This window comes from Mus musculus, chromosome 4 (assembly GCF_000001635.26).
Source record: "Mus musculus strain C57BL/6J chromosome 4, GRCm38.p6 C57BL/6J".
NCBI lineage: Eukaryota > Metazoa > Chordata > Mammalia > Rodentia > Muridae > Mus > Mus musculus.
Genome location: NC_000070.6, coordinates 145,026,168 through 145,050,459, shown reverse-complemented (window position 1 = coordinate 145,050,459; position 24,292 = coordinate 145,026,168). Strand labels below are relative to the sequence as shown.

Below are 24,292 nucleotides of genomic sequence, written 5' to 3'. Positions count from 1 at the left end.
AATTTGTGTTTTAGTGGGTTTTTGTTGTTGTTGTTTTGTTTTAACTTTCTGGCTTAAGCTTTTGTTTAATCATGCTTTCTAAATCTCTTCTTATTGGAGTTGCATTGGTAAGACCATGTCCTTACACTTTCATAGCATGATTGGCCTTTGACTATGAATAAGGAGTTTAAGCTGGCTGTCAGTTTCTCTGTCAGTGAAATGGGGGAAATTAGGCATGCTCTCTGCCGACTTCATGCCTACTCACTCTTTAGTGGGGAGCACGGCTGAACAAATGCAGAATGACTTTGAGAAGAAATAGTGGAGCCCTCTGGCTTGGGCGCTTTCTACCAAATAGGTAGTTGCTGTTGTGAAAACAGCACATTCAAGTCTAGGATTCGCTCATGGCTAGTCATGTGACTTTAGCTGTGCACTTAACATATCTTTAGTCTGGCTGGCTTTAAATTTAGTCTATCTCTCAGTTCAAAACACTTCCATCAAAGACAAGACTTTTATAAAGATTTTATACAATGGGAAGAGATTAAAAAAAACCAATAACCTGATAGAAATCTGGCCATCATCGGTGTTTAAAACCCCCTAGTGTTGAATTTAGCAATCTTCCTGTCTCAGTTTCTCAAGCACTAGAATTGCAGGGGTGTGCCACCACACTGGTAATTCAATGATGGTCTCAGCTCCTAAAATTCTTCCTTCTGATATCATCAGTGACATTCCAAGTACCAAACCAGTGCTCTCTCCCTGTCTTCGGCTCATCTGGTCTGGTCGGTATTTATTTGATTGTTTGTGCCATGTATCTTCTGTTTGGTATTTATTTAACTGTGTGTCTTCCTGTGTCTCTTCCTCTACTGTTGCTTTGTGTGTGTGTGTGTGTGTGTGTGTGTGTGGTTTTGCTTCTGTGAACTGTCTGATCCTAGCACTTGATCAGGTTTCTATCAGGTTATTGGTCTTTTATATCTTCACTACAAACTCTTTCTAAGTTTTGTCTTTGATGGAAGTAACAGTGTTTTTCAGGGTTTAATTTGCCTTTTTATTTGGCTGTGTGTGTGTCCTGTGTGTGTGTGTCCTGTGTGTGTGTGTCCTGTGTGTGTGTGTCCTGTGTGTGTGTGTCCTGTGTGTGTGTGTCCTGTGTGTGTGTGTCCTGTCTGTGTGTGTCCTGTCTGTGTGTGTCCTGTGTGTGTGTGTCCTGTGTGTGTGTGTCCTGTGTGTGTGTGTCCTGTGTGTGTGTGTCCTGTGTGTGTGTGTCCTGTGTGTGTGTGTCCTGTGTGTGTGTGTCCTGTGTGTGTGTGTCCTGTGTGTGTGTGTCCTGTGTGTGTGTGTCCTGTGTGTGTGTGTCCTGTGTGTGTGTGTCCTGTGTGTGTGTGTCCTGTGTGTGTGTGTCCTGTGTGTGTGTTTTTGGGACAGCCTTGGGTGTTGTTCCTCAAGAGCTGTTAACCTCATATTTTGAGATAAAGTCTCAGTGACCTGGGCCTTGCCAGTTAGGATAGATTGGCTGGCCAACAAGTCCTAGCTATGCCTCTCTATGCCCCCCATGTGCTGGAATCACATGCGCAAACCATTGTGCCTGTGTTTGAGGGGTGATGGGGGTATACCAAACATGATGGGAACCCCATCACCTTTCAAAGCCCTTGCTTCTACTTCTTGTTGATGAGACATTGTAGACATAACTTCTCTTATATTTCTAAAAGAACTCTCACAACAAACTTCCTGTTGTCTCTCACAGGTCAGATGGGTGGGACTAGCTTCAGTATAACCTTCCTAGTGAGCCCATATCTTTAATAGATAATTTCAGCATTTCCACATGGTGAAGGCATCAGAAAATACAGTGTAGAGGCCTGAAGGTCTCTCGATTCTCAGGCTCACTGATTGCATAGCCTTACCTTTGAAGCAAATGACAGTTATTAAAGATTCTGGTGAAGGGAAAATAGACTTTCGACAAGAACACCAAAATATATCCATGGCAGATGCAAAGAACTGTGGCCATTTTAACTTACCATAACTACCTAGGGACACACTGAATGTGTACAAGGTATTCACATAGAAAAAAAAAAACATTGCTGGTGTCGTTAAAGGCCTGGATAGATTAGGGCAGAGCCCAAGATTTATAGTAGAGAGTACCCAAGATAGTCCTTAAAGCCAGAGTACTCACAATTCGTTACAGGACCACATCAGTTAAAATGGGAGCACTGTGGTGAGCAGAACAAAAACAAAAAAAGTGGAAACAGTCATGTGATTATAGTAGAAAGAGGCCCTGTGCTTAGTGCTTAGTGCATTAGTGCAGAGATCGCAGGTTACATAAGAACCAAGCGTGCAGTGTCATGGTGTGAGTGTGAAGTAAAACAGACATCAGGCTTTGTGACCTTAGTAACGAGGACACAGAGAGCCTCTGACCAGAAGAGAAAAGATTGAAGAGAAAGCTCTTCTTCAAAGTAAGCTTGTCTCATGATTGAAAGGCACCATGTAACGAATAGTAAGACCAGATACAGGGGGAGAGAAGGTTTCTGCAATATGTTTATGCATGTACAAAAGTCCTCCAGAAAAACACAAACACAGATAACTCCCTGTAGACATGAGTAAAGATCTGAATAAGCACATTATAGAAACAGTGTCCAGGAGCTAGAATGGTTATAAAATGTGCACAGCCTTATTATCATTCATGAACCGGGGTATCAGCACATACCGTAAGATCTAGGGGTATATCTCAGGGGCAGAGTGACTGATTGCCTAGTGAGCATAAGGTCCTGGGTTCAGTTCCAGCAGCACACATACACAAAAACTAATCAACAAAACCCCAGGAAAGTTATTTCTTCCCGTTATTGATGTGAACATAGAACAGGGGGCTTTACTAGACTACTGAAAAAGGTTCGAGCTTTCCTGGCTCCTCTGTGAAACTTTTTGGCAGTATATACTCAGGTTGAACCTGCTCATTCTTTATTAGCCAGCAGCTCCACTCCTCCTAGACATGCACCAAACAAAACAAAAACAACACATGGAGAGCCACCCAAAGGACTTGGGGATGCTTCAGCTACTTCATTCATAGTAGTAAAACATTCTCAGTGGCCAGTGTGGCAGTACACACCTTTGACCCTAACACTCTAGAAGCAGAGACAGGAGGATCTCTGTGAGTCTAGAGCCAGCTTGGTGTACAAAAAAGTTCCAGGTCAGCCAGGGCTACGTAGAGAACCCTGTCTGTCTCAAAACAACACCTAACTTTCCACCAACACTAATGGTTAAATGGGTATTACTTGTATGATGTAATATGTAAAAATGAAAATTAATAGGATATACTATATACAACAGCATACAATGCAAATCAGGACAACATAATCTGTAGAGAAAAGAAATAGTTTGTACAGGGGGCAGGCTATTTTTAAGGCAGAAAAGACAATTTACTTTCTGACCTTGGGGCTGCTGCAATGATTTAGTAGTTAAAGCTCTTACCATTGTGAGCAAGAGGACTGGAGTCAGGATCCCAGAACACCACGTAAAATCTGAGGGGGCATGCTGCCCTGTCTACAATTCCAGTCGAGAAGAGATGCCTGGAGCAAGCTTGCTAGTAAGACTGGCTGTCTGGGAGTTCTGAGTTTGATGAGAATACTCTGCCTCAAAGAACAAGATGGAAGTCAGTCAAGGAAGACTCATATCAGCTTTGTATTTCAACACATACACACGTCCACATGATTATGCTCAATCCCCACACACACACATACACATACACACCACACATACAGGAACATGCAAGTGACAATAAGAGGGAGAAGAAAACAAATTGAGTGTTGTTTGTTAGGGCTGCGCTGTCCCTGTGCAGTGTACATTAGTCAGAAAGGAGGGCATGTCAAATACAGGTTCAAACAGACCAGAAGGAATTCTACTATGAGCCTGGCAGTGTTTGCTATTGTAATGCTGAGATATGCATGACTTTGGGTAATAGAAATTTATATATTTTTTGTCATATTTTACTTTTGTAATTATAGGGGAAATCCTTATATCTAGGTGGTAATTCTTAGTTCATAGTCTTTCATGGATTCTAGAATTATGTAGTTCCCTTTCTTCCCCATCTAAGGCTCTGAAAAGCACCCTAGGATTCCCACTGATTCGGTTTGAAGATGCTGTGATCAATCTGGATCCCTTCACTCGGGTGCATCCCTATGAGACCAAGGAGTTCATCATCAATGACATCCTCAAGCACTTCCAGGAGGTTTGTGAGCAGACGGGAGGGGTGTGAGCAGACGGGACGGGTGTGAGCAGATGAGAGGGGTGGGAAAGGGCCAGGTGGGGACAGTCAGGGCCAAGCAGCTTCCTCTTAGGTATTGGGGATCTGTCACTTAGATGTCACTACTGTGTCACGTCTCGAGAGTCAGCGCTCTCTCTCTCTCTCTCTCTCTCTCTCTCTCTCTCTCTCTCTCTCACACACACACACACACACACACACACACACACACACACACACACTCACACACAAGATACCTTAAGAATCCCAAGACTGACTTAAGAACTGTTTGTCTTGTTCCTCAGAGCCAGTCCCGGGGACTCCCCTAGGTTAGGCACAGCTCGTTGTGGTTTAGTTGATGCTTCAGTGACAGCACAGAGTCCTGTGAACTCTTTATGTTCTAGGCATGGCCTGCTTTCAACAACCACACCACTGTTTAATGCCTCTGAGGGCCTTGACCTGGAGTTGAACTTATGTTTTTTTTTTTTTTAACCAAATTAGACATTTTCCGTTTTGTATTTTTAATCTAGACTGTACAGCCCCAAATATAGAGCCTTTAGTGGATCATCAGATCGTACAGAATTTGTTAGTTTTCACAGTCAAAGCTTATTCCATCTTGCTTCTTTTTCTGCCCTCCTCATTTCCTAATGAGGAAATATTTCCCCAACTGCCTCTAAGGTTCATGAGTAGGTACTCCTGGAATCAGGGATCAGGCAGGCAAAGGCCCAGTGAGAATTTGCTTGCCAAGCCTGAACCCTCTCTCCTCACATGCTCCAGCTAAGTATAGACTCGAGAGCCTGCTCCCTCCTTCCTCTTGCCTGATTTCTCCTAGCAGAGATCATGGGAAGGGGAGTATAATGCTTGTTCATAAAAATCCCCAAAGGATCTTTTCAGTCTCACAGCTACTTTTATTCTCCTAACTATCTGTGACACATATTTTTATGTGTATTGGAACCAGTCCCTACTGTGTGTGTTGAGTGAAGTTTAAGGCCATCCATGAGAGCCCAGGAGGTCATTAGCAGACTGAAAATGTCATTGTTGACAGTACTGGAGAATGAGATAGATGCCAACTATCTTTTCTTGGGGACACTGGCACTGATGTGGCTTTCCTCCCCCTTTCCATTCTACAGGAACTCCTTAGCCAGGCAGCTCGGATCCTAGGATCGGTAGACTTCCTTGGCAATCCCATGGGCCTTTTGAATGATGTATCCGAAGGGGTCACTGGACTGATAAAGTATGGAAATGTCGGGGGTCTCATAAGAAATGTTACCCATGGAGTGTCAAATTCTGCCGCCAAGGTAAGGGAATATTGATGAAATCCCATGATTAGCCTTAAGAGACCTCTGTGTCACTGGAGTTTCACTGCTGCATAGCTGGCCTGGAGAAGCTGCAATCACAACCTCGGGTTCCTTGCTGCAATGGCTTACCTTCCTTCCACTAAGGAGGTCTGCTAGGCAGGTCATGTTCCATCATGTTTCATTTCCTAGCCCAGCTCTGTGGCTTGCCTGGTCACTATAGTAATCTCCTGACTGTGGGTTTTGTGTATCCTTCCCAACACCAACAGAATGAGCTGGACTTTTGTGAACCTGAAATTAAGGGGTTGGGGTATGGCCCACACCCTCCGTTCCAATAATAATGAGTTCCAATAATGTAGTGGCCTTGTACGCCATGTGAAGCCAGCTGTAGGAGGACAATGGGGCTGTTCTCCTGAGCCTTGCAACCCAGTGACCTCTTAGTTCCCAGGCATCTTGCTTGGTGGGTGTTTCGTTGGTCTACTGTTGGTATCTAGCAGCTGGTTCTGTGTGAGAAGCTGAGAGCAGAGGAGGTGGCTGAGTATAGCTGCTGTTTCATGGCATATGCAAGTTGTCTGAGAGCCCATCTTGTTCCTGGGGCCTGACTCCTTCCTGTCCCTCTTTGCTCCACTGTCTGTTCATGCGGACATTGGCCTGTCATTCATGAGGGAGACCTGAGGAAGCACTTGTGGATACTTGGCTACTCCTTCCTATGGGCCTGGCTCCTATGAGGCACAGGTGATACTCCACCATGAACTGCTGAGAGGAAAAGTGGCTCTGGCCGGGTACCCTAATCCCTCCCTTTCTACCTCCTCCCATGCTCTCGTTGGGAAGGTCCTGATCATAAGGCATGTGGGGTGGGAATGAGGTGTCTTTTTCCAGAGTGTCACCAGGGAGGATAGTCTCCCTCAGATTAGTGTCTGAGGCTGTGCTATGACTTGGTCACTGAAAGTGCTCACCTTGTGTGGGTCAGCACAGAGAAGTGTTGCTTTCAGAATAAGAGAAGAGGGAAGAAGAAAGAATTTTTCACATTACAACTTGGAAGCTAGTAAAGTCAGGACAGGATGTGAAAGACAGTTCCCATCTCTTCTGGAGTCTTTCTTATGCTGCTCTCAGCCCCACACACTGTAATGCAGTGCAGCTCAGCTTCTAAGCACTTCATTTAGTCAGCCAATGCCCTGCAACATTCTGTTGTAAACACTCCACTTAAAGCTTTTATTATATCTTACTGGATGTCCTACTTTATATTGTTATTTCTTTTGCATAAGGGGCTTTCCAGGGCTTAACTGCAAACTTTGTTCACTGTGTGTTTAGTCGGCTTATTTCATGAGTTCATCTTGTCTTCAGTAAGTCGAACAGTATTGGAGTTTTAGGCTGCTACTGAGGGAAATTGCTTTCTAATTTATTTTGATGAACCCTGGATTTGTTATGACAAAGGAAAGTCCATCTAGCTGCAAGACAGAAAGCTCATGCTTCACATGGGTGGGTCTGTCTGCGGAGACCAGATCAGACCAGCTCTGGTGCTGTATGTATGGCTGGGCTATTGCTCTCCATCTTCCTGTAGTTCTGAGTGTTGAGACCAGACCTTCATTGTTGTTTTGCTGAGATGTTTTGTTTGCGTCTCTGCATTCATTAGGGAGTCTAAGGAAGTGCAGGTGACACAGGAGTCAAGTCTGGCATGAGGAGAGTATTTAGAGATTCAGAGTTCCAGGGAGGAAGAGGGCAGAAGGTGGCCCTGCCCCTCATGGAACCACTGTCAGCCACCCAGCTTTGCTATGGTGTTGAAGTTAGTTTGTTGTGACTTGGACAAAGCACTGATAGTTCTGGGGCATTCCTGGTGCCAACAGCGTTAAAGGTGCTGGGTCAGGGCAGAGCATAGCACTGCCATGTGGCATACTCTTCCTTATAAATCCTTGCTGAATGTCTTCTGTCTGTCAGGCCTGCCACAGATGGACCCTTGCCACTCACTGCCTTGTTGAAGTTAATCTCTACCCCACAAATCAGGAAGTGAGGCTTAAAGGGCTTGGAAACATTTTCAAGGTCAAATAACAAAAAATGGCAAGAGTAGACTTGATGTAAGTCCAGCTCACATACCCCCTCCCCTTATCTTCCCTTGTGTGTCTAAGGTTCTTTTTCAGACATTTTAGAGAGTTGAAAACAGTAGCAACTTCCACTGGAAGCTTGTTACTAGACAGAGACGTTGCTCTTTTAGCTGCGCAGTCTACTACTGTCCTGTCTCCCATCATGCTCTCACCTGCAGGGCTTGGGTGGGTTTGACGCCTGTGATCACCCTCTCCACAGGCAGTCAGAGCTTAGTGCTTGCAAGTGTCGTGACGTTGGCTGTCTAGGCAACTCAGTTAGTTAGGTTAGGCATTGTTAGTCCCAGTGTATCAGTGGAGCTCCCAGGTAAGGAAGGACCCCAGTGAGCAGGTGCCTACAGAAGCTTTCTCTTTCTTGGATCACTCTTTCGTTTTGAAAGTTCCATACATTGCTACAGTGTATTTTGATCACATCCATCCACTACTTCCTCTTCCCAACTCCCCCTAGTTGCCCCTATTTTGTCTCCCTCCCAACTTCCAGTCCCCCTCTTCGTTCTTTTTCTGGTTCTGCATAAACCCCGAGTCCAATTAGTACTGATTATATATTTGCATGGGTGTGGGGTCATCCACGGTAGCATGGACAAGTTATCAGCAGACATGTCCCCCAAAGAAGGTTGAGTCTCCCTCAGCCGTTGGCTGGCAGGAAGGAGCTCCTTTACCAGACCTGCCTCACTGACTTAAACTTTACACATGATCCTTAACTCTAAGGTTATGGCAGACATTTCCCTGAATATTGAAAAACAAAACAATAGATTAAAGAGTAAACAAAAGAAAATATCATAGCCAGGAGTGGTAACACATCCTCAAAGCCTAGCACTCAGGAGGCTGAGGCAGGAGAATCTTGAGTTTGAGACAAGCAAACTCAAGAGAGGCTACTGAGTGAGATGCTGACTGAGCAAACAAGCCAAACAGAGGCCCTGCCTGCTGCTCTTGGTGTGAACTGTCAAGGGTTTTAGCAACTCTGTAGATCAATAGGGGCAGGTAGAGAATGAGGCTGGCCTTGAATGACTTCCACAGAATCCAGCTAGGACCTCAGATGATGTGTTCTGTTTCTTTGCTCCCTATTTTGGGCAGCAGTGTGCCATTGAGCCATTTCCCCTGTGCTGGCCCTTTGTCCCAGGAAACCAGATCTAGGACATGGCAGTGGTCAGAGGACCCGGACTTTCCTATTTCAGAGCTTCTCTGACAGGTCCTGTTCCAGTGCCTGCCTTATCTGTGGCCTTGCAGCAGACAGGGCAGGCAGCCCAACTGCCTTTGTTTAGGAACTAGTATTTGTTTGTGTTTGTGTTGCAGGCACTATATTTATAGGACTCAGATGAGACTAACACACTGTTTGTTCAAGGAGAAAGTTAGATCTTCGCACAAAAGAATGTTCTGTGTGGATTCTGAAGGGGAACGGCAATTTATGACTTGTGTCTGTTTTTGTCATTATGTGTGACTGTTCCATTTTATTGTCGAGCTGATTATCCCCATAATAGCTTTTCCATGTACCTATAATCGAGAAGTAGGTGGATGGCTTCTCGTAAGCATCAGGTTTTACTGTGTTTAAGTTGGCATGGTTTTAAGTTCAGCAAAATTTTCTTCAGACAGTGATCTACCCCTTAGAGAATGTAGGGTTTTCTGTCTTCAAAAACATTTTGATCCCAAGTCACCTGAAGGATTCCTTTTTCGACTCAGATGAGGTATGTTCAGGTTGTCACATGTGGAGAAGTGACTCACATGTTTGAGATCAGAGTTTTTGCTTAATTTTCTTCTAATAACTTTGAAGGCTAAATGGATTCCCTTACTTTGAATTAAGTGTAGTTAGAGGCAGTTTTCTAGTGCTGCCTGACCCGTCCTTGCTCAGACGAGTCTCAACCATCTGGGTGGTCAGAAGTGTGTTTGGCACAGGGGAGCTGATTGGTGGCATGGGAATCCCAAGTGATCAAGGTTCCCAAGAACAACTTAGCCATTCTCTCCTTCAGCTGAGCAGGGAACTCCACAGGCTGGGAGGAAGTAAATGACAACCCTTCATTTCCTAGTGTTAGTCAAGTGTGGGGGCCTGAAGTTGTCACCTCAGCAGTCAGCAGCACACATTCCAAATCGCTGTACCTCATCACCCAGAAGAACAACTGTCTGGTGGAAGGACGCAAAGCAGGAAAAGTTGAGGAGAAAAAGACCTCTGTGTCCCCTGGTGCAGTGGCTTTCCTATCTAAGTACAAATATGGCTACTAAAAGAAATTTAATATGATCAAGCTTAGTAATAAACCTTCATGCCCTTCCTGTCAGTGTCTGATCTTCCCAAAGTGTTGTGCAGAGTGAGTTGAAATGAGCTACACTCAATTGTTACAATTTTCTGAAGGACACATCAACTGTTGTTGGCCATTGAAGATCAGGATCACTGTCACTGGAAGATTCTATTTTCCTTGAGTTCTATCACCTTTATAATTGGCATCTCTAAAATTTTCTACCTGCTTGTAAGAAGTACTTTTTGGACCAATATCCTTGTTACAAATCACAATGTGTAATCTGACTGGTCTTTAGACACCTTTCCTGGTGCCCCTTTTCTTGGAGTGGATGACCTGAGTTGTAACTTTTGTGTGCTACTTCACTATTTTAAGCATTTCTAGGTAACTAGGATGTTTTAAAATACTAATGTTTTAAGGGTTGGAGAAATGACTCAGCAGGTAAGAGCACTGACCACTTTTGCAGAGGACTTGAGTTCAGTTTTCCAGCATCCACATGGTACCTCATAACCATCTCTACTTCCAGCTTCAGGGGATCTGATGCCCTCATGTGGCCTCTGTGGACACTCAGGCGTACACACACACAAAATTAAGAATAATCTAAGAAAATAATATTTAACTTCATCTCAGAGTGCCTGAAACTAGGAAACGTTGTGTTTCCCTCCTATCAGTTAGTGGTAGAATGTTTACTTGTTTTTCTCCCTTGCTTTTGCCTGTCATTCTTTCCTCCCCATGGTCTCTCCCATAGCTTTTAAATCTCTGTAGAGACACCTTGTGTCTCAGTCCTACAAGCAAGTGGCTTTCAGAGGCTTAGCAATTGAGTTTAAAAGCCAGGGGGAACACTGGAGACAGTGTTCTGAGTTTACGCTTAGTCCCGTTGGCCTGCTCTGTAAGCTTAGTCCTCTTGGCCTGCTCCATAGTTTGCTTCTTGGAGTAAATTAAAACTTGTATTTACTCATTGGCACTCCTTGGCCCCTCACCATTCCTTCCTAGTCTCTGTTGGTCTTAGTCATTCTTCGTTGATGACACCTGAAGATAGGGAGAGGTCACCACCACTATCTTACAGGTGAAGAAGAAGAAGCAGAGATCTAGAAATAACTCCATCAAGATGATCTAACAGAAGCTGGTAGGCTTTGAATTTTTTCCTGGGTACTCTAGCTTATAGAACTTTGCTGGACATTTTTTCATGAGTCTTCCCTTGTGCTACAGAAATAGGCCTGGTCCTGGTCTTGGAGTCTCTCGTGCCAGTGCCCTCTGTGAGCCTTACTAGCAAATTCTCCGTGGCAGAGTGGCCTCAGAGCCAAGAAGCGAATGAAAATGACTTTCCTCTTATAGGCTTAGGAATTAACCAGGGTGTTATTTGTGTCATATTTGAGAAATCACAAAAAGCAAAATGGAGGTAAAAAGAGATTGGAGCAGAATCTTTGTGGATGGAGAAGCTGCAAGAATTGGAGCTTATATCAAATCATTATGTTAAAAAATCTAAACAGTGTTGGGGAAGAAAGACCATGGAGGAAAAAGGTACTTCTAGAAGACTTGCACATGGGCCTTTTCTTTCTCTTGCCCTGTAGTCAAAAGATAACATGTTCAGGCCTAGCTCATAGGGAACCAAGGGCATCCCAACATGACCACAGGAGAGCACGGTTGTTCAGTACAGAAAAGCAGAGGGACACCATATTCACTCCAACAGGCATGTGGGAAATGTGATATCTTCTTTCCTTTCTGTTCATCTCCAGTGGGGGGCCCTCCTGTGTATTTCTAAGAAGGAAGTGTCTAATTTAGTGTGAGGAAAGTGACCATAAGGCAAACATTAGGAAGCGCCCATTGAGTCAGGTAAAGGCAGGAAGACCGCAGAGATGGCTGTTCTGATCCCTCCCTTGTGTGTTATTCTCCCTGATCTTATTCTCAGTGTTTTCCCTTTGTCTGTGGCGCCCATCCCACACCTCACATCCCACCCAAATGTCACCAAACATGCTCTTTCACTGCTTTATTTCCCATGGCACTCCATGCTTCTGTTTCAACAGCAACTGCTCTCTCTCTCTCTCTCTCTCTCTCTCTCTCTCCCTCCCTCCCTCCCCACCATGTGTGTTTGCCTGTATGTTTGAGAGACAGAGAGAGCACACACATTTGTAGAGTAGGACTTCCTGCACAAGGGTGAGGGTTGCAGTGGGATCTGTACAGACTGGGAGCAGTCCATGGGAAAGTACTGTGGGGCCATAGGGCAAGAACACCCTGCTCTTCCTCAAGGATGAGGTCCGGGGCCTAAGGGAATGTGAAATGTAGATGTCTGCTTATGGCTTGCATCGGTGAGTAGACTTCAGGCTGCCCAAGGGCAAAGATCTTATCTGGAATTTTTGACTGATATTTCTTGTGACCAGCCATAAATATTTGCTGTAGGAAAAATGGAAGTGAGCCAGTTGCATTGTATGTGGTGTCTCTCTTACTTGGCTCTGCATTTTTGCATTGTGTATGTTCAGCAAAGTTATGAAATAGAACACCAGCCTGTTTTTTATTATCTGTTGTTTAGTTTTTAATGTGAAATAAACAGAAACTGTAGAACGGTTGATTTACATGTCTGTCCTAAACATATCTGAAGCCTGCAGTTAACCAAAATAGAAACAGGGCACTCATGGGCTGCAGAACCACAAGTTAAAGGCCATCCTGAAAGACACAGTGAGACCCCATCCCAGAAACATTGACTTGGAGGATGTGCCCTCTCACCCTGGTCCTCAGTTCTTACACATCCATCACACAGGGTTCCAGCAGGCTCCGGCTCTGGCTCTGGCTCTGGCTCTGCCCAACATGGCAAGAAGCCTTGGCGAACTGTCAGAAGGAGAAACAAACCTAGTTCCTCTATAGAGTTCCTCTTGACCTATTGAATAAAAGTGTGGGTGGGAAAGAGCTGTGTGCTTTCTTAGTGGGAAATACTTAGGTAAATTAAATTTATGTAATAAAACCTTAGTTTTCAGGCATTAAATGCTTAGTGTTTTTTCAGAAGTGACTGTTAAGCAGAATGTGCTTTCAAAACCATTGTTTCAGTTCTGTTTTTTGTTTGTTTTGTTTTGTGATGTTCAGAGCCAGGTATTATAGCCAGTGGAATGATTTCCTCTGTATTGGTAACTTGGAAACGGGCAAGGATTATGGCAAAGTCATAAAAGGAGGCACAGAGGCTCTGTGAAGGTTTTATAGGCGTTTAACCTTTGTAGCAGGCTCCTGTCACCACATGGTGTTCACACACTTAGACATTGGAGGTCAAGGATTATCCCCATTTGACAGATGAAAACGTTGAGTCACATTGTAAGTAATTAGCTTCTGGAGGGTCAAATGGAGCTCGAAGAAGAGAACAGGACCCTGGGCTCCTCTGCAGCCTCAGGCCATTTCCTACAGCAGTCACTGCTGCTTCCTCCTCAGGAGCTGGAACACTTTCATGTCTGAACTCACTAGGCTTGCAACATCCCTATGGGGCCAGCAGGCCAGGCTGTCATCACTTTCCTCTGAGTGGTGAGAAAGTAAGTCACCAGCCTCAAATGGGGCAGTTAGCATTGGGTCAGGCTGCCAAACCCTCTCTGCCCTCTGGACGGAGCTACCCCAGGGAGCCAGGATAATCCTCCAGGAGCCCTCACAGCTTCCCTCACAGGTGGCTTTTCTCCTGTTGGGTTGTGAAGGGTGGGCTCTAAGATCCCAGGTAAGTACACAAGGCTGCAGTCACACATCCAGAGAGAAACAAAGGCAGACAGAGTCTAATAACCCATTTCTAGTGACATTAGAGACTTTGATTCTATGTTCCACAGCCTGAGAAAAGGAAAATTTTAGACTGTTATAGAATAATTGCCAAGAGAGACCAATCAAGTCAAATTAATCAACGGACAGATGAATTGCTAGGCCTCTGAATACAAGAGGGGCAATTTGCTGCTTATTTCTCTGTGGAATAATGATGATGATGATGAGACTGCTGTCAACTTAGTGTCACACAGAGACCTAGTGACTTATGTCAACCTAGAGTCACAGACACACAGAACAGACTTGAGGTCCAAATGCTGTTATGGAAACAGCATACATGATGACAGACGGGAGCCCCTGTCTTCCCTAAGGGCATGTTGTATTCTCAAGAAGTCTCAGTTTGCTGGACCTGGGGAGTTGGCCTTTCTCAGACATAGACCAGAACCCAACCTCTGAGGATAGCAGACATGGGAAAGAATATCAAGGTTGGCACTAAGCCTCGCAGACCATTGAGGAGAAACCAAGGCCCTGTCAGGATTCGCAGCTAGGTAGTCCCAGGGCCGGTTCTCAGTTGTAGGCCTTGCCCTGTGGCTGGGTGGGCAGCTTTAGGCTGCTTGCATCTTATCCGAGTGTGTGTGGTTACACACATGTGGTACCTGTGCATGCACGTGCAAAGGCCAAGGGTTGACATCAGGCATCTTTATTGCTCTTTACCTTATTTATTCATCTTATTGAGATGGTGTGTCTCCCTGAACTTAGAGCTCACCTGCTTCGGCTAGACTGGTATGTCACTGACCCCCAGGATCTGATCTCCCCCCGCTCCCTTATTAGAGTTACAGGTTTGCTGTGCCTGGCTCTGAACTCAGGGCCTTATGTTTGCACAGCAGGCACCTTGCCCACCACTCTATTTCCCCAGCATCTTGTTTAACACTCTCTCTATGGATTTTATGTATTTCCTTGACTGTCTTCCACAACAGACTAAGAAAGACAAGGATCTAAGTTGTTTCCTCTTATGCTTTTAGGGCTGTGCTATGTACAATGTGGAAAATGTCCTTGGGTTGTTGCTCTGACCCATCTGCTCACCTGTGTCAGGAGGGAGGCTGCTTTGAAGCAACTCACCTAGCTAGTCTTTCAACAGGATCTCATCCAGCCAGTTAACCCAGGCAAAGCTGCACGTCCCACAAACAAAGCCAAGTAGGAAACCCTTCCTTAACCAGGCTTAGAGCACCTTATCTCTGGTGACATAAGGCAGAGATGAACTTTAATAGGCACATAGACTTTGGGGCCCAAATTTATCTGAGGGGTTCCTCTAATAAATGTTCATGGTTTACCCTGTGTCTTGCTATTAACAGTTATTGTCACCAGTTCATTCTAAAGTCTATATAAAAAGAGAATCTAGGAATAGCCTGCCATGGGAAGAAGCCAGGCCTGTCATCTTTCGGGTGTGCAGCAAACCCAGAGAATGTAACGGCTGTGTGCTCAGTGGGACTATGGCTATCTGAACCACAGGCCTTTGCTGAACTTCTCTTCCCTGGATGCGCTGCTGGATGAAGTGCTGGTGCCGGGTGTTTTCTCTGTTGACTGTGGTCTCCTCTTTTGGCACAGGAGGCTCTGGATGGCTTTCCTATAACTTTGTGGGTGCCAGGAGTTGGGGCAACGCAAAGCAGGGTGGGCTGGATACATCTGCATCCCGGATTTCATGGTTTTGGCCTTTGCCAAGGGCTGTCACTGTCAGGCCACTCCCAGCCACGGAGTCCTCACTGGAGTCAGTTTGTGAAACCTTAGCATTTTGTCTTTTTACCTTAATCCAGAACACTCTGACAAACCAGCCAACCAAATGGTGACTGAATCCTGACCCCTCTCTGGGACAGATGAGCACCGTTCCTACTTGTGCCATTTCTGTCTCTGTTCTTGTTTTCATTCAGACCTGCATGCTCCCTCCATCTGGAGACTCTTCACAGCTGAGGTGTTTTGTCAGAGCAAGATTGCAAAGAGTTAACACTTTTGCTTTTTTGCAAAGTTATCTGTGAAGAGTATTAGTTGTTTAATAAAGCGTGCCTGCCCTCCCGATGAACCCGCCAGTGACTCTGCAGCTGGGGTCATTCCAAGTTCACGCGGTGGACTTTTGACTGCCTCTGTGTCTGTGAAAACAGCCGGCAGCTCCTGCGGGGATCATTCATTCAGGCCTGTAACATAAAACTATTGCCAATGGGCACCTGCTGGGCCAGCTTCCCCGGGAGGGTGGGGAGAGAAGATACCAAACTCCTCAGGCAGCTGTGGAGATAAGAGCCACTGGGGTGCAAGGGATTTCTAATCAGGCTTGCCCAGGACCCACATCAGGCCAGTAGGCCAGTGTCAGAGAGTGTTAGCTAGCCAGGCCACTTGGGTAGCCTGGGAGCAAATAAAGGCTTTGACAGGGGGAAGAGTCAGGAGGGGGCCAGGTCGAGGAAGAAGGGAGGGTAGGAAGGAGAAGAGGGTTGCAGAAGGAGGAAGAAAGATTTAAAGTACATTCCCAAAATTTCCAGCACATTCTTAATTCCTTAAAACAAGAAAGCAGAGTCAGTCCATGGGTGTGAATATTTCTAATCTAAAATTGTTGTTCATTCCGCCTGGAACTGTATTTATTGGTTCTAAGTGCTCATTTTGTTGAATTCATGTACCACCAAGAGCACATCTCGCTGAATTGACTCTGTCCTTGAAAACCTGCTGGACAGTAGCTCGTATCCCACACACTTATGGCTTTTACATATCCAGCAACAAATGTGCACATAGGGTATGACCCAGATTTTTCCCCTTTGCTTGAAAAAAAAAAATCCACCTGTCTGCTGGAAAAGATATGGCTGGGAGCTCTGAATAACTAAGTCCACACATGCTCTCGCATGTCAGCAGAGGAGATGCAGCAGTGTGGCACTGAAGGTCAGACTGTACAATCTGGAGACCGCTGGCCAGTTCTATCATAACACATATATTCAACATACTGTGCTTCAGAAAACATACGTCACCTGTAAATGTTTGGTTCACATGCTCATCTATGTATTTACTTAGCATACATCTTCCCATCATTTCCAGTAAACAGTTAACTGTATTTACAGTTCTGGACTGCCCTAATCTGCCCATGATAATACACTGCTCAAGAGCAGTTTTGTTCTCACAGAAGTCTTTCTTACTACATCTGATTCATTTCTCATAACTTTGTGCAAAGAAACATTTAACTTAGTTCTGCACTACTGATAAGAGTCCCAGGAAATTCCGGGCAAAAGCCAGAAGCCCGTTTTGTTTATCAGGGACTATGGCCACATCTGGCTCTGTCTGCTCTGATAAAGAGGACAACAATGTTAATTTTGTATTTCCTTGGCTTTTGTCTCTCATAATCTTTTGCCAAAATGAGCAGGCAGCTTGTCCACCTGCATGCTGTCTGTGGACTGTGTGGTCACAGTGCAGAAAGGAGCCAGACCACATGGAATACTGTCATCTGTGAACTGCATTTCCTTTTATTCCTCAGTGTTGATGTACAGGAGAAGTGGGGGTAGCTATCAGCACCCATTGTGCCATTGTAGGTAGCTTTGTGTTTAACCAGGTAGCTGCATGAGCATCTGTCAAATAGGAAAGGCTACGCTGGGGGTGGGGGGGGGGTGTAGCTCAGTGATCAGTGTTGTCTATCATGTATGAAGCCCCAGGTTCAATTCTAAACAGTGCTGTTTTGTTTTAAAGTAGTAGCTAACATTTATTGTCTTCCATGTGCTGGGCACAGTGATGGCTTTAACACAAAGTGATTTGGTCTTTGAAACATATTTATTATTGTGAGTGTGCATGAGTGTGCATGCCACAGCACATGTGTGGAGAGCAGAAGGTTTTGTCTGAGTTCTGAAGATTGCTTCTTAACCGCTGAGCTACCTCAACAACCCCAATCTAATCTGCCTAATTCTTAGCACCATGGTCCCAACTGCTCCCTTTACAAAAGACTCACTCAGATCTTTGTTACAATGCTCAAAAGTAGAAGAGCAAGGCCCATCTTGTGACAGTGCAGAGATGATGCACTGTCAGCAGGCTTCCCTGCTGGATCCCCTTGAGTACCTCATTTGTGGGGGTTAACCATGGCAGGTGCTGGGCTCAAGGAGGTTCAGAGAGTACTCAGCATAGCTGAAAGTCATTTCCTAGACTCTTCTTTTGTACAGAAACGTTTTTGTAGATGCTGTGGCTTTATCAAGGATGAAGCATGCAGCCCAGAGCCCGAGACACTCAGTGAAGCTCTACATACAGACCTACCTAAATACAGAGTTATGCAAAAACCTTTTAAACTATAAAGCCCAAAACCCAAGACAGTCAAACAAATTAACAGGTTTGCTTTTCCTTTAGCTTGCAACTGTATGTAGACAGCTAGAAACACCAGGCTCTATGCTAGATACCAAGGAGTTGGCGGAGAAAGCCAAGTATCAGCCTCTCTGGGGACCACAGTATAGGAAAGAAGAGGGTGGGAACCATGTGTTCAGTAGGGAGGACTGAACGGAAGGAGGAATCCTTGGAGATGGGTGCCATACAAATAGATTGCAGACAGGAGAGGGCACAGGAGGGAGTATGTATTGTGTGACACACCAGGCTATTGTATGTGTTGGGGCAGGGGTTGTGCCAGAGCCTGTGGGTGAACCACTTGGCCAGCTGGGCTAGTTAGGAAACTGACCCACTGTTTGCCCCCTAACCCCATAAGGAATGAAAATAAATTGACTTAAGTGTTTGGCATTTAGAGCCTAGTACTGTTGTCATGGTACCTCCAATGCATGTCATGATACATGGAGAAGAGTTATTGTTTCACAATTGCATTGTGTATGTTGAGGAGAAAGAATCACACATTTCACAGTCAGGACACACCAAACTGTCAGCCTCACATACTCCAGGGTGGAAGACCTGACTTCAATTTTTTTTTATTTACTTATTTATAAAGTATGAATGTGTTCTCATATGGAGGTCAGAGGACAACTTGAAAGAGTCAATTCTCTCCCTTTGGGCTCCAGGTATAGAACTCAGGTTATCAGGCTAGGCAGCAAGCTCCATCTTGGTACTCCAACCCTTATGTACCCGGAGCTCACAGCAAAGGAAACTCTGTCGGCCTGCTTGCTGCAGTGCCTTGCAGATGCACCAGACTGCTCTTTATGGCCAGAGTGGCTCTGCCCAGGCACTTCAGCACTTCTCATTAACCACGTGTTCCACTAAGCCACAGTAGAAAACTGCCCTCCAGAAGCTGGAGCCAGCAGACTAAGGACCTTGGACTGTAAGTGAAGCAGCTGGAGCACAAGAAGAAGAGAGGCAGTGGGGTCTGTCTTAAGCAGTAGGTCTTAGGCCACGCTGCTCTGCAGAATGTGGAGCTCAGCATGTGCAATGTGTTCCACTGACTCCCAAACTACATTTGGGAAATTCTCTAACTCCACTTAACTAGCCATTAAGCTTCTTGATGATCTCTTTAGCATGTAGGTAAACTAGATGTGGCCTGGAATGGAGAGAGGAGAGCATGTTTCCTATGGGAGTATGTTTCATGGCCTCCTCCCCTGAACCTTGGTCTCACCTACTTTGATCTGTAGATTCTTTTCTGGAAATCTGTCCTCTCATGTTTCTCAGTGCAGCTAACAGTGCCAAGAGCTTGCCTGAGATTTTTCTCTTTCACGTATGGATTAAAAGAAGGCATTTATCTTGAGGCACACGTGACCTCTGCTTTCCTGCAGCTATGTAGACTAAGGACAGGTAGCTTCTTGGTGACTTCTTAGACCCTTTGAGCCAATGGGTTTTAGTGCTCAGAGTCATAGCACTGGAGTCATTTGCCCAGCAGTTGGGCTGGGAAGCAGCCTGGGTCCTTTGACTAAGGGTTGAAGTTGTGTTTCTTGGCATATATGGTCAAGGAAAAGTCCCTGGTGCAAACCTCTTAAGACTATCTGTCAGGATGGAATCTCTGACCCCGACTTTCTCAGCATGCCTGTGTGCCCATCACCATCACCCAAAACTTAAAACTTTGTGGCTGGCCAATTGTGTCCTGAACTTGAGTAGGATGAGTCACTATTATAAACCTTGGAGAAATTAGCATATGCTAAGGATTGACAATTCATGCACAGACCCCCATCCCCACTTCCATCATAGTTCTGGCTCCTCACCTGCAAGGTCATATCACTAGCAGTGGGAGTCTTGGCGGGTGATCAGGTCATGAAGGTGGAGGAGCACTCATCATTGGGATTAGCACCCTATTTTGAGATGAGGTCTTAGACTGCTGGTTAGGCTGGTCTGTAACTCATGCACATAAAGTGATCTTTCTGTCTCAGCCTTTCAAGTAGCTGGGATTCGAAGCATGTGCCACTACATCTGGTTGTCCAGTATCCTTTTATTTTTGAAATAATCATTATAATTGTTTTTAGATAGTCTTGTGGTTTAATCCAGGCCAGCCTCAAGCTCAAGATCCTCCTGCCTCAGCCATTTAAATACAGGGATTACAAACTTGCATCTCCATGCTTGGCACATGAGAGACCTTTTAAAATGAACCAGTTCATCCTTCCTACTGCATGAGGTTACATTGAAAAGATGGATGTCTGGGAAGCAGGCCCTCTTGAGACTCTGAGTCCTAGGCAAAGCCAGGGCTCTCTCAGCGTTCATACAGAATCCCTATGCTGAGAGTTTGGTTTTGTCTTAGCTTACCTGCACGATGGGGACAATTAGCTCCACCTTACCAAGAAGCTTCTCTTGTCTTTTCATCTGAGCTGGGCTCAAGCTTCTCAGAGAAGCAGGCCAGACTTAGTTCAGTACCTTAGGTCTTCACTCATTCCTCTTCCCACCCAAATCTCTCTTTTCTTTCTTAATGCTTTTTTTATTATTATTTTATTTATTTACAATTCAAATGTTGTCCCCTTCCCTGTTTCCTCTCCACAGGCATCCCACCTCCCCTTTGCTTCTAAGAGGTACTCCCCCACCCACCCACTCCCACCTCACCCCACTAGCATCCACATTCTCTGGGGCATCAAGTCTCCACAGGAACAAGTACATCCCCTCCCACTGAGGCCAGACAAGGCAGTCCTCTGCTACATATGTGGCAGGGGCCACTAACCAGCCTATGAATGCTCTTTGGTTGGGGATTTAGTCCCTGGGAGCTCTGAGGGGTCCAGTTAGTTACTACTGCTGTTCTTCCTATGGGCTTGCAATCCCCTTCAGCTCCTTCAGTCCTTTCCCTAACTCTTTCATAGGGGTCCCCAGGCTCAGTCCAGTGGTTGGCTGTAAGTATCTGCATCTGTCTCAGTCAAGTGCTGATAGAGCCTCTCAGAGGACATGTGTGCCAGGCTCCTGTCTGCAAGCACATCTTGACATCAGTAATAGTGTCAGGTTTGGTGTCTGCACATGGGATGGATCCCAAGTTGGGCTGGTCTCTGGATGGCCTTTCTTTCAGTCTCTGCTCCATTTTTTTTTTGTCCCTGCATTTCCTTTAGACAGGGACAATTCCAGGTCAAAAATTTTGAGATGGTTGGGTGGTCCCTCAGCTGGGTGCCATGTCTATTTACTACTGGAGGGGGTCTCTTCTGGTTCCATCTCCCCACTGTTGGGCATTTCCACTAATGTCATCCCCATTGGGTCCTGGAAGCCTCCCACATCCCTGGTGTCTGGGTCTTTCTAGTGGTTCCCCCTATCCCCACCCCACATTGCTGCATATTTCTATTTATTCTCCTGGCCCTCGGAGCTTCTCTTTTGTCTTCCACCCATACCTGATCCTGCCCCACCTTTTTCCCTTCCCCTACCCTCTCCCATCCAGGTCCCTCCCTCCTGTGATTGTTTTGTTCCCCTTTCTAAGTAAGATGGGAGCACCTGTACTGCACTAAACTTTCTTGCTCTTCCAGAGGCTAAAGACAGCTTCAGCATCTTTCATGTCTAGCTCATCACACTCACAGGTCTCATCTCCAGACACTGCCTGAAGGAAGGGAACGGCGACTTTGTGCATGGCATTCCCAAAATGCAGCCTCTGTCCCAAAATAGCACCCCCCAAACAGGCTAATATGTTCTCAGAGACTGTCTACCCTGCCTGGGAATATTTGTTCTTAATGAGTCAAGAATTCTGGGAAGACAAGGGGACCTGCAGGGTGGGCAGAAGGAAGAAGCAAGGCTAGATGAACTTTAATGACCTTTAACCCCCAGGATTCCACAGGACTTTGCCAGCTTCACTTCTACAAGCAGAAAGGTGTATGCCTTGGGTCTCTGTGTGAGTTCTGTTTCATTCTGGAAGGCATTTTCCCGCAGAGATAATAAATCTCTCTCCGAGTTCTCTCTCTAAACACTCACGTTGAGGGAGATAGCACAGCACACCTTGGTTGGCTGTACTCACACTCCTGGTATCTTCTGGGAAGTAGGGATTGTAGCTGTCCTGCTGGGAGGACTGAACTGGCTAAGTGGTTTCACAGGTGCTGTCACGGAGTAGCGCCCTCTGCTAGCTGGTTTTGGTGGGCCCAGGTACTGTTCCAAAGCATATGCTATGGTCAGAGCAACTGGCAGTTTTCTCTCAACTGCACTGCTCCAAAGTTGCCTCCAACTTCAGCTTCACTCATTGGAAGAAACTGGGGACTGTTCTCTTCCTAAAGCCTTGAGCCCCATCCGGGTTCACAGCAGGGGCTCTGCCTGATGTCAGATGGTTCTTGGTCACAGGGTCACCCCCTCGTTTCTTGTCAGACTTTGGCATTGGTATCTGAGACACACTGCACCTCTCAAGATGGGAGTCCTTGTACCTTGTAGTGGCGGCAGAGAAGTGGGCAGGAATAGTTTGTCTCTTTCCTGTTGAGGAATCCCCCATTCAGTTTCCAAATTTTTGTATTTTGAGATTTTGGTCAATTTGTAAGTGACATGTTTGTGTTTTGTTCTTAAACATCCCTAAAGCGAGTTTTTCAGTTGGCTTAGTCAGTGCTAATGGAAGGGGTGGCCTGGGACTACTTCTCAAAGTCTGTTTGCCAAGGCTCTAGAGATGGCTCAGAAGATAAGCGCACTGGCTGCTCTTCCAGAGGACCCAGGTTCAATAACACAGTACTTACATGGCACCCCACAACCACCTGTAACTCCAGTTCCAGGGAATCCAACACCCTCTTCTGATCTTTGGGAACTGCATGCATGTGCTGTGCAGATATATAGGGAAAACACCTATTCACATAAAATAAAATAATTTTTTTAAATGTTTAAAAATGATGTCAATATGCCTCACTAGAGTGGAGATAATTCACCAGTCTAGCAAGGCATCATGATGTGACCACTACAGAGGGTATTTTTCCTCATAATCTGGCTCAGTACTTGGGCATGAACTTTTGGTTATCAGTTGCAAATCATCTTAAGATGGTACAGCTGTTCAGAGCCACCTTCAGCTTTCCTCTCTGTGTCATAGGCGTCTCGGCAGGGCTGAGGGGGTTAGGGGGTGTGTGGCTGGCATCAAGTCTGATTACTACAGCATGTGCAGCCACTAAAGGGCCAAGTTCCATACACAACTGCCTTTAAAGAGGCTTCCTGGGCTTCTGAGATGACTCAAAGTGTAAAAAGGTGATTGTCTCCAAATCTGGTAGTCTGAGTTTGATCCCCTGGTATCTACATAGTAACAGGAGAAAACTGACTCTGACAAATGGTTCTCTGAGCTCTACAAACACAGTAGCACACATATAACCTCCCTCCACCACCTCCCACCCCTGTAAATCAATCAATCAATCACTTTAGTTTTTGTTGTTAAGATAGGATTCCTCTACATAGCTCTGTTAGACATGGAACTCACTATGCCTTCAGGTTGCCTTCAAACTTACAGAGATCCACCTGCCTCTGCCTCCCAAGTGCTGGAGATCAAAGGTGTGCCCCATCATGTCTGGCAATCAATGTAATTTTTAAATTTGAAAAAAACAAAAACCAAAAACAACCCAAGAGACACGTTGCCTACATGATTCTTGTAATCAATGTGGGAAAACGTCAAGACTTGCCTGAACCTGGTCTACTGCTCTGTTGAGGTCACTCTTCCAAGTCTGCCTCCATTCTGCTGCCTCTGCTTTCAGTCTTGTTGCAAACTCTACCAGCCCTTTTGAGAGAAAAAGCCAAATCCTATTATGGAAGTGCTTCAAACCACTCTGAGCTTCCGGATTAATCTGAAACTACATCTGAGTTCATAACTGGGTCACAGTTGCAGAACAGCAGAGACTTGCCAGTTCAGCTGGTGTGCGCCTCGGGCCAGTTACGACCCCAGCAGTCTCCATGCTGGACCTTTCTGGTTGCTTTTAGACCTTGTGCTCTGAGATAATCGAGTGCCTGTGGATAACTTTGTTTCTTAATGAGAAGGAGTGGCCTGTCCTGATAAGTGTTTGTCCGTGAAATAGCTACACAGGCACATCCCAGAGCTGGAAGGCCTCAAGATTCCAGAGAACAGAGGGAAAAGCAAGGTCACAGCTTGGAGGTGCTGCTGACACAGAGCGAGCATCTGGCCCAGCTTTCAAATGCCTTACTGTTCTCAGGGCTTCCCTGTTGGGTCTGTGTCCTCAGGACTGCATAGAGTCAAACCAAACAGAAGTGGAAACAGCATGCTCTGTGTTCTGTAGGCAGAAATATGGGGGTTCCTAAATATCCCCTTTTCACTAAACCCAAACTTGTACCTTTTCTTTTCCCTTTTTCCTCTACAGTGTGTCCCCATTTGTTCCAACCCTTACAGTTGTCCAACTGACAGAGCAGTTTGCCTTTTGTCAGTGACAGATAGTTACTGGTTTAGGGTCATTATTTCCTTTAACT

At 45.6% G+C, this 24,292-nt stretch overlaps 1 protein-coding gene across 11 annotated transcripts in view; it reads left to right on the top strand.

Moving 5' to 3' along the window:
* Window positions 1–24,292, top strand: part of Vps13d (vacuolar protein sorting 13D) — a 323,993-nt gene that overhangs the window by 144,578 nt on the left and 155,123 nt on the right. For all 11 annotated transcript variants that reach the window (XR_003954929.1, XR_003954931.1, XR_881424.3 and 8 more), the window contains 2 exons: window positions 4,055–4,189; window positions 5,332–5,499. Coding sequence is in view for 5 of the 11 variants with exons in the window: in NM_001276465.1 (NP_001263394.1) it covers window positions 4,055–4,189; window positions 5,332–5,499 (303 nt within the window). In the remaining 6 variants the exon portion in view is untranslated. The remainder of the gene's footprint in view (window positions 1–4,054; window positions 4,190–5,331; window positions 5,500–24,292) is intronic.